Source organism: Sceloporus occidentalis, unplaced genomic scaffold (assembly GCF_023333645.1).
Source record: "Sceloporus occidentalis isolate IW3139 unplaced genomic scaffold, rSceOcc1.0.p SCAF_2, whole genome shotgun sequence".
Classification (NCBI taxonomy): Eukaryota; Metazoa; Chordata; class Lepidosauria; order Squamata; family Phrynosomatidae; genus Sceloporus; species Sceloporus occidentalis.
The window spans coordinates 28,800,902-28,811,376 of record NW_028316982.1 but is presented as its reverse complement, the minus strand read 5'-3'; the positions used below and the strand labels follow the sequence as shown (position 1 = coordinate 28,811,376).

The window sequence follows — 10,475 nt, the reverse complement described above, 5'->3', positions numbered from 1 at the left end:
CAAATCTTGCATGATGTGGGAGCGTTTCATAAGGAGTTTTGTTCTCAGTCACACACCATGTGACATGATTTAGCATGGCTTCCTGTTCCAATTATAGTGTGAAGACCAAGAATAAGATACACACCATTTATCTCAGGCAGGTCTTTTTGTCAACCCAATGGTGGAAGCCAAGTATATAACTTGAAGTTACAATAACACTAAGGCATATGTTTCTGTTTAAGCTTGTGTCTTGGGTCAAGGGGACTGTGATTAAAGAAACTGACAGAAGCATTGTACAGAAAGATTCTTTGGCCTCTAAAGTTCCTATCACAGGATGCATGGAGTGGAAGTCCCAGTTTGGCAGTGACAGCTCAGGTTAATCCTCAGCCATCCCACTTTCTCACTGCTTTTTCACTGTCCCAGTTTCTCTCTTATCCTCCCACTTTCTTCCTTGGTTTACTTCAATTGCTGCAAACTGAGTTCAAAAGTCATTTGCACGCAATTAAAGGACTGAGAGGAGATGGTTGGGGGGAGTCTTGCCTTTCCCAGTAAACTCATTTAGTGTTTTCAAGCTTTCCTAAACTCCGAACATATATTCCAGGATTTCTAAGCTTAAAATTGTAGTTTTGTGTGTTCCTCCTTGTTAGTGGCCTTTTCATTCTGGTTGCCTGGCCACATCCCTTTGACCATATTCTGATGTTGCTCAGCTACATGTGTACCAGTTTTAATCTGTGAAATGTTGAAGGGTATGATGATCATTGTCAGCAAAATAAATGCAGACACCCAGGACCAGAAAATAATAATAATAATAATAATAATAATAATAATAATAATAGAACTGGAAAAACTGATGGGAAAAGTTGTCTGTTTAGATCAGCCTTCTCCAAACTGAGATCTTGCACATGTGCTGAAATACAGCTTTTACCAGAAGAACTAAACTCTTAGGAATCTTGCAGTATTAGAAATGTATAAACCAGGCCAGCAATAACATCCAGATCCTAATTCAACCTTACCTTCATTTACCTATAAAAATCATGAAGTCAACCATGTTACATCCATGCAACATGCTTAGAGAGATTTTGGTACAGAGAGCCTGCAGCTGTCATGTACAACATGTAAATTACCAACACAAATGAACACATCTTTGATTATGAAAAGACATTAGTATTTATTTAAAATAAAGTAATGAAAGAACATGGGTGCTATTACATTTTCTGTTAACGAGAAGTTCCATGCTTAATGAAAAATTCCAAATATCTGTAGTCAAAATGCAGTTGTTAGTCCCAACTAGAGGAGATCCACTGAATCAGTGGGAAGCTACAGTATATAAATTCCACTAATTTAATCTGTCTGCTCTAAGTGGAACTAGCAATGGTGGATACAGACCTAGGTCTGTGGTATATTACCACCTGTATACACAAAAGTAAAAGGCATCGTTATCAAGTGAATAAAGGAAGGCATTGAAATCTTAAAAAGTGCATGGAACTAGGTCTATTACATTAAGGACACCAGAGAGAAGTCCAACGAACAAGTGTAAAATTCAGAATTTGAAAAGTTCCTTTTAAAAAAGTAAATTGTTAAGTAACTCCTTAGACAAAGCCCACAAAAATATATTATTACTTGTTGCTTTACTTTATTCCATTACATGTGCTCTCTGCTCCTCCCACTGGCTGCATCCGCACTGAAGAAATAATCCAGGCTGACACCGCTTTAACCACCATGGCTCAGTGCTATGGAATTCTGGGAATTGTAGTATACTGTGACACCAGAGCTCTCTGACAAACAAGGCAAAATGTCTCACAAAATTACGATTTCCATAATTCCATAGCATTTAGCCATGGCAGTTAAAGTGGTGTCAAACTGTATTATTGCTGCAGTGCAGATGCAGCCCCAGAGGGAAGGACCTGGTCTAATGGTTACAGAAGATAGATTTCAATTAAATGTTAGAAGGAACTTCTTAATAATAAGAGTGGTTTGGCAATGCAACCAATTGTTTAGAAAGGTGATGAGGTCTTTTTCTATGGACATCTCCAAAAAGAGGTTGGAAGGCTACCTGTTGGGGCTGGCTTTAGCTGGAGACTCTGCACTGAGCATGGGGTTGGATTTGATGGACCATGAGGTCCCTCGAGCTCTGTGATTCTATGTTATTTTTCCTTAAGCAAGAGAAAAGGACTCCAACCAAACAAGTAAAAAAAAAGAAAAGAAATTACCTAAATTGTTTTGGTGAGGGGAATCACTCAAAATGTCTCCCCAAAAACTCCCCCTGAAATAATAATAAGGGAAATTAATCATTCCATTAAAAACAGGAATTAAAAGTTATATGTTACTACATTATTTTCCAAAAGGAAGCTCATTATGCCCATGCCTCAAAAAGTATCATGTTTCAAGTAATGTTATTTGTAACATGTTAATTACAGGCTCTGATATCTTCTAAGATGATGGGAACAACTATTTAGCACAGTAAAAGTGTCAATTTTTTGTTCACTTTTGAGATTTTATCATCTTCCTCTTTATCTCTTTTTCTGGTCCCACCTCCCCCATCTAGCTCCCCCATCTAGCTATATGTCTGTATATATAAGCTCCTTACAGGCAGATCTCTATTTTTATTGCTCATAAAACTTAATTTAGTTTTCTTGTACTATAAATATCAAATTATTATTATTATTATTATTATTATTATTATTATTATTATTCCTTCTACATATGAAATCCTTCTACATTAGAAATCACACGAGCAAAAAAGTCAGAACTCTGTCTCTAAGATCCTGCAATCTAAAATCAGAGAGTATAGCAACAACAGCAAAAAAGAGGTAGAAGTGACAAAGATATTAAGGGACAATTTTGAGCAAATGCATTAACATCTATTCCATCTCTGTTCTAGTGGGGAACAGGGACTAAAAGGTTAAAATGTAAATATAAAGGAGTTGAAAATGCAATGGCTTAAAACAGTAATAATACAGGGAGTATAACATCTAGTGTACAGGCACAAAAATGATCCAGCATGAAACCAACATTGACTGAAATAAAGAAATCTTTATGTTACTAAAATTCTGGCAATTTGGACATGCTTTGCAGCAAAGAGCCTGACTTTTTAGCCCCAGACCACATCACAGTAATGATTTTGGGATAAGATCTTTGCTTTACTCTGTTGTTCTTTCTCCAACAGAAAGATAAAGCCATCTGTGTGCTACACTTGTGTTTTCAATGTTTTCTACGTAGTGTTATCAATATACTTTCCTATCAAAGTGCCAGATGAATTAAATCCAGAAATAATATTTCTGCATTGGTTCATGCAGTCTAGCAAAAGCTTAGGTTTATAAAATGAATGACCATCTGCAAGGCCAGACAAAGCTAGTGGTACAGTGGAATTGCAGCTTGTACAATCTAAGTGCTAAGAGTTTTCAGTGACCAGGGACGAGAACATAATCTTAGGCTCCCTTGTCCACTCTAAGCTTAGCTGTAGTCATCATAATAGGTGGGTATGTGTACGGGATTTCCTCAGCTGTTCCTGTTGCAATGCTAAGCATTTTTGATATTGAATGAAGAAATTAATCCCCACTACCTTCACAATAGAATCAGCATATGTTATGGTTTGGACTATGTTGGACTATGATTCTGGAGACCACGGTTTGGACTATGTTGGACTATGATTCTGGAGACCACTCAGACATGGAAACCCATTGGGTGACCTCGGGCCACATTCTCTCAGCCTCACAGGATGACAAAAGCTCCTTGAACCAATCTTGCCAAGAAAACTCCATGATACAGTTGCCTTATGTTACCAGCACTGAAATCTTCTGAATTTTGGTGTGTTCACATTCTCCCTATGGTGCCAGATGGATTCTGCACTGTGGGCATCCATGATCTCTGAGGTGAGTGGTCATGTCCACACTATCCCATAAGCACATCAAATAGAAGAGTTTGGGAGTTGCAAATGAGAAACTTTGACACCTCTCTGTGTGTACAGGAAGATAGGTGATTTAGGCAGGATGTTCTGCTGGACAAGCCCGATAAGGCTGATTTACAACCTTATTCTCATCCCGGATATTGCCAGACCAAGCGATCCTTTACAATGTAGATTTGATTTCCTTTGCCTTCAGGCTAGTTTTGGCCAATAAAAGATCTCCAAAATCCTTTGTTAGTGGGCTAGTTGGAAGGCATGGGGACACTCTGTCACTGTGAACTTTGACCGGTCCCGATACATCCTCTTCCCCTCCGCTCACCACAACGGCCGTATCCCATGCCATCCCCATTACAATTGGACTCAGAGTCAAGCCTCATCTTGTGTAAGTATCGCCGTTAGTTCAGCCTCCAACTATTCCAAAGCTAATTCCTGATTTCCTTAGTCCTTGTATATATGTGTGAGTGAATGTGGATTGTGGTGTGATTTCCCCCTTTAATAAAAGAAACACTATAGATAGAGAATTCTGCCTCTGTGAGATTCCTTTGATCTCTTTTCTCTCAGTATACAAGTTGGCAACGATTCCAAAAGTGTTGCTTGTAGATCAACCCATTAATTAATTGATCTGATTAAAAATTCCCCCAGAGAGATCCATTACTACACTTAGGCTCAACATAAGTCAGAAATTACTTGAAGGCACACAACAACCACCTTTACAATCATCCTGGTGCTGGTAGAGGTAAAAATTGTTATACCAAGTTTGTTGTGTGGATCACCACATCTGCTTCCAGTTTTTGGACTCTCCTTGGGAATGTGGCTCTTCAGACTGTGAGGAGTGCTCATGCTTCAAGATTTACCATTCTACCACTGGCCATAATTGTAAAGTATAGGCATGTCCTGAACAGGCACTTCCAGAGCTAGATTGCAGCTGTGATGTATACACTGAACTTCCTAGGAGTAAGATAAATGCATGATCCAGTTTTAATTCATACATGATCCTAGTCTGAATTCCTGTAATCTAGCCAAGGTTTGGGTTCATAAAATGGATGACCATCTGTAAAGCCAGACAAGCAGTGATGTAGTAGAACCAGGGTTTGTACAATTAAAGTGCGAGGACTTTTCAGTGAGGACATCATCCAAGGCTTCCTTGTTTCCTCTAAGCTTAGTTGCTTAGTAACTCAAGTAATAAAGCGTACATTATCCACAGCACATAGGAAAGAGAGATGCCCAGAAAATCCAGTCTTATCTCTAGTCTTTTTGTAATCTGAAGCACAGAAAACATCTTATTCTCCTTGCTCATGTGTCTGCATCTGTCACTGAATCGCTGAGCTTCAGACTGGTCTAGTTTAATTGGTATAATGTCAACATGTATAAATGAATGTGGCCTATTATTTATCAAGTGGGAAGATACTTCTAGAGGTTTTTATCCCATCACAATTTCAATGGGACCAAGTCTCAGGTTTGAGGTGAGTGTAATTATCATGGCAGGTTGGAAACAGAAAATGGCAGGCAAGCAGGAAAGGCAGTGGCAGGACAAAATGTAGCAGTGGCCATATTCAGGGTCTATGTACAAAACCACTCAAAATGCATTGAAAGGCAGTGTGGATTGAAAGGCAGCAGGTGTCTATATACTAATGCTGGAAGGATATTAAGAAATGCTGATATTATCTTGGTCCTCTCTAAAGAAGACAGGAAAATAAAATGGCAGTTGTACTTACAAGCATCATTCATCTCATGATGTTCATGGTTGACATTGTTTGGCTTGTCATATAGCTGGTCTTTTACCAGCAGATATGATAATAACCAAATAGCCTGGTAATAACATAGCCCTGATGTTCACACAAAGGGACACATTTGTATCACTACCTAAACTATATTCACGCCAAGACAGTCTTAGGCACTTCTCCAGGTGTTAATCAGTCATACTGTATTTTCTGTACAGAAGTGGGTCGGCCACATTTTCATCCTCCCAAGGAGGGCCATGGTCAGTGTATCCATGCATGCACTATCTTCATTTATGCTTTGTAGGAAAGAAATAGTTCTTTTCTTTGTAGTAGACCAGGTCACCATGAACAGGGACGCAGTGGACCCTACCAAAGAAATGGTTACATGAAGAACAGTTGCACCACAGGTAAAAAGGTAACATAGCAAGGCTTGCCATTCTTACAGATATGTGGTTGCCTCCCTGCTTTCTCTTTCCTTTGCTTGTGCAACTGCTACATTAATGCACTGGAGCCACTCCTCAGCATTCTTTTCATCTTTGGCCTTGAAAACATAGGTTTTGCTGTCTGTGAAGATTTCAAAGGCCCGAGGAAGGCTGCGATCTCTGCGCTTCTTGGCCACCACTTTCACACTCTGGACCTTGCTGAGCTCAATGGGACAGTCATCTGGGTCATCCTTCTGAAACAGAAAAGAGAATGAAGGAGGAAAAAATGCTGCTCAAGACTTGTTCTGAAGATACCTAGGCTGCATTCACACTAGAATTTTTGTGCTGAGAAGATCAGGGGAGATTCGCTGATGCAATAACGAATTAAAGTTCCCACTACATTTACTCTAATCTAAGCTCTCCATGGCAATTTAACCCTGTTGAAGTTCACATTACCATTTGTATCAATTTAAAATGGAGCTGAATTCAATCATTCTTGGTTTTTTTAAAAACTGTCAATCAAATGATGCATATCTATGTCACACTGTTTGGGCAACCCCCCCCCCCCCGGTCAGCCTCAAAGGATGGCAATGGTAAGCCCCTCAGCACAACCCTTAGCAAGAACTCCAGGGATAGGTTAGCCTTGGAGGGGAGTCACAGTCTCTCAGCCAAGAAACCCCCATGGGTTTAAATGTGGGGTATAAATGCAATATAATATATATGTGAGAGCTTAGCTTGCACCATCTTGGGAGCAGAGTCTGTTGTGGTCTTATTTCTTTAGAAAGAGGGAAAAATGACCCCTAACTCCCAGCCCCACTGATAGGTTTTTTTAAAAAATGTCAAGCAAATCAAGCACACCTTTGTCATATCGATGACACAAGTATTTAAAGGTGCTGTGTACTGTGGCCATGTAATAGCAAAGATGTGCATGAGCTCAATTTTTTTTTTAAAAAAAGTACTCCATCTAATGATGTCCCCAGAGAACCCTCTCCCTGGCCTTGGCTTTGGCTGACAGGGAGAGAGCAAAGGGGTGGGCATGATCTGCCCCCTGCGCAATAACCCATTCCTTCCTGTGCTCCAAATTGAATCAACAGCAAGTTCCCATTGGTGGCTAGTAAATAAAAGACTGGTTCTTTTGAAAAGACATGATGAAATCCCCATTTCCGAAAGAACCGGATTAAGGGGGATTTGCCCCCCCCCCCCGGAATTTGGGTTGGGAAAAACTGGCACAAGTGTAACGGCCCCCTTTTAAACTAGTTTGCAAAATGGTTTGTAACATAGTGTGAACACCCCCTAAGTTAATTATTGTGTTACAAAAGGCTTTGGATGATGCAATATTTATGTCCAAATGATTGTCTGTTACCAGGTTTTTTCATCCATGCTACTGATGTAAACTAGCTAAACTGCCATTTTCTTCTTCCCTTGAATGCAGAGGACTGAAGTTATAAGAGAAGACATAGGAGAAAATGTTTAGTACTCCTGCCAAGCTACAGTTCCCGGGATATTTTGGGAAAATTCACTGTAGTAAACTGGTGTACTACCAATAGACGTTTCTAGAATATGCTCAGTATGCCCTAGGGGATCACTCTTAAACACATAATTTGTTTCACCAGAGCCAATTTTAAGGTGTAGGTCCTTGCTGAGACATCAGTAAATTTTGCATAGGTTAATGCAAGGATTTTTCTTCTATCAACATCAGCACATATGTTACAACAGCTCTCTAACTGAATCCAGAAATGTAGGATCTGTGCAATTTTCCTACTTGGTTTTTAAGCAGCCTTAATGCATGTGAAAGATGCCCAGCTGATAACCCTAGGCTCTGATGTGTTCTGTTCATTTTCACAGACAACGTGGCCCAGAGACATATCCAACAGATCTCCAATCCAACCCACCTGTAATGACCCTCTTTCCATTTAACTCTGTTTAAACAAATTGTGCTATGGGCAGAAAGATTGTTAATGTAATTAATGTAGTGAATATACAAGAAACTGAACTGAAACCCATGGTTAATCTACTGTGAGCCTATAACACCGCAGAGAAGGAGTGAGAGAGGTAGCTGCCTGTCATTGTCTTCTGTGAGTCAACACTTTAGCCCCTGAAAGGTGCTAATCCTCCATATGATTAGAATCACATTAGAGTGGGTGGAGGACAAGCATGCTAGCTCTTTCTGTTCCACTGCTGTTTCCATTGCACTCCATAGTTTGGATTGTGGGGCGTCTGTGTACTTATAAAAGCTCAGCACACAAATAAGAAACCAGAGTGCTAGCTGCTAAACAAGGTTATATTGGGTTGCCTTAGATAATTATAGTCTTCCCTTCGGAAATGTTTGTCTTTCAACTTGTGAAAGATAACAGAAGGAAGAGAACTAGCATGTACTTCCCTGTCCTCTTTCATGCAGTGCTAATTGCACAGGGGATTACAAATTCCAAGTAGGATTTCTGTTATGTGCAGTGTTGATTCACTGGTCAATGGTCATATTTTACCAGTGTTCCTGACAATCAGCTATGAGTCCCCTCTATATTTCTCAGATGATCTGGTGGGAAAATCACACCAGTGTCACATCCTATAACAGATTTCTAGTACTTGCAAAATGCAATGGTCACTGCTCCCTGCTAATTCAGTAATCACTGTCCTCCATCCAGCCCAGAGAACTGTGCTGGTAGAGATAGGATTTCTTTGCTAAACCACTATGTGGATGCTAAAGCAAATGAGCAGGATGGTCTGCATCTTTGCCTGTACACAACCCCATAGGTTTGGGCTTTCAATCTAGTGAGTTCCTTTTATTTATCATTCACATTGGAATCAACTAAATGTAAGGCAACAGCAGGATGGGCACAATGTCATGGGATCAGTATCTGCCAAAAGCACTTTTATTCTGTTAAAATTCTGCTTTCTAGTCTAGTGCGATAATGTACTAAGGCATCAGATCCTGTCTGGCCTATGAAGTTAAGGAGGGTCAGCTCTAGTTAGTACTTGAATGGGAAACCACGAAGGAATACCAGGTGCTCTGCCTTCTTTCAAAGGGAGGAACTGGCAAAACCATCTCTAAGTATTTTCTTGCCTAAGAAAATCCTACAGAATTCATGGTGTCCCCATAACTTGACAGGCAACTTAAAGGCACAAGCTTTTTCAGGCACAGCAGTGAGTTGTAAAAAATACTTATGAGTCTTACAAGTCACACTGTCTGACAGATAACCACTTTGCAGAGTTATTTAAAGTCTGATCTTAGTGAAAAACTATGAAATTCCCTCAGCAACTTACAGACTTTCCTTTGCGAAAGAGAAGTTGGTTGCCAGCGAGAGTGAAATACCGTGTCTTCCACCTTTTGATGAACTTCCATCGGACTTGCTTTTCCTTCAACTTGCCTTCAATCAAGGGTTGGCCATCTTGATTCACAACTAGGGAGACATTTTTTCACCCCCCCAGAAAAGAAGTATTTCTTTTGAATATCTTGTTCTTTCTCTGGTGGTTTAGACATTATAGTAAATCCAGAAATCACATGACCAGAAAGTGACATCTTTATAAATCACATGATCATGTTTACCCAAAACCACAATCTGAAATAGCTGAAAAAAATATCCCTGCCTACAAGAATCATATTTTTATCCCTGCAGGATTAAGAGTTTTTTCTCTCTATAAAGGAGTCAAACTGTTTATCCATCCCATTAAAAATGTGTTTCTTGATAGTGAAGAAGAACCCAAAAGTAGCCATGTGCTTGTAGGAGGCAAGAGAGCAAAGAGAGATAGGCCCGGTACAGACCACCACTTTGCGGTGGCCTGGGGCTGAAATTAGGGCTGGGGAGCGCAGAGCCTGATACTTCTGCTCTCCTCTCCTCTTCTCAATCAATCATCTCCTTCTTTGCAATGTAATTGTAGCCAACAGACCCAGTCCTTCTTTATCTGACAGTAAATTCTTGATATTCAGTTAAGTGTCTCTTCTACTGTTTCCAAGCATCAGCTTCCATACAATCCAACAGAGCTGTAAGAAGGCTGGGAGGATCCAAAGCCCAGTTGGTCCATACTCTCACCCCTGTTTACCACTCCTAATACTGGAGCTCCACCAAAGATGGATGTTGAAGAGGCAAAAACAGTACAGGCTACTTCAACTTTGGGTCTGGTGAGATTTTTGAAAATAGTTCTTTGCTATGAAATTTTAGATCCAGTTTTCTTGGCCCAGAGATGTTGTTTTTTTAGTAACCTGGGCTATATCTGCAATGCACAAATAATGCAGTTTGACAACACTTTAACTGCCATGGCTCAATGTAATGGAATTCAGGATTTGTAGTTTGTTGTGGCACCAGAGTTATCTGACAGAGAAGGCTAAATATCTCACAAAACTACAAATCCCAGATTTATATACTATTGAGCCATGGTACTTTAAGCAGTGTCAAATTACATTTTTTCTGCAGTGCAGATGCAGCTTTAGTTTCGTGCTACAAATGCTAACAT

The 10,475-nt window shown here is 39.9% G+C and overlaps 1 protein-coding gene across 1 annotated transcript in view; it reads right to left on the bottom strand.

The window, feature by feature from the left end:
• Positions 1 to 1,184: 1,184 nt before the first annotated feature.
• VEPH1 (ventricular zone expressed PH domain containing 1) overlaps positions 1,185 to 10,475 on the bottom strand; it is a 153,222-nt gene continuing 143,931 nt past the window's right edge. Inside the window, exons 12-13 of the mRNA XM_089508976.1 lie at positions 9,288 to 9,424; positions 1,185 to 6,280 (exon numbers count right to left, since the gene is read on the bottom strand). Coding sequence (XP_089365102.1) covers positions 6,044 to 6,280; positions 9,288 to 9,424 — 374 coding nt within the window. The 3' untranslated portion in view covers positions 1,185 to 6,043. The remainder of the gene's footprint in view (positions 6,281 to 9,287; positions 9,425 to 10,475) is intronic.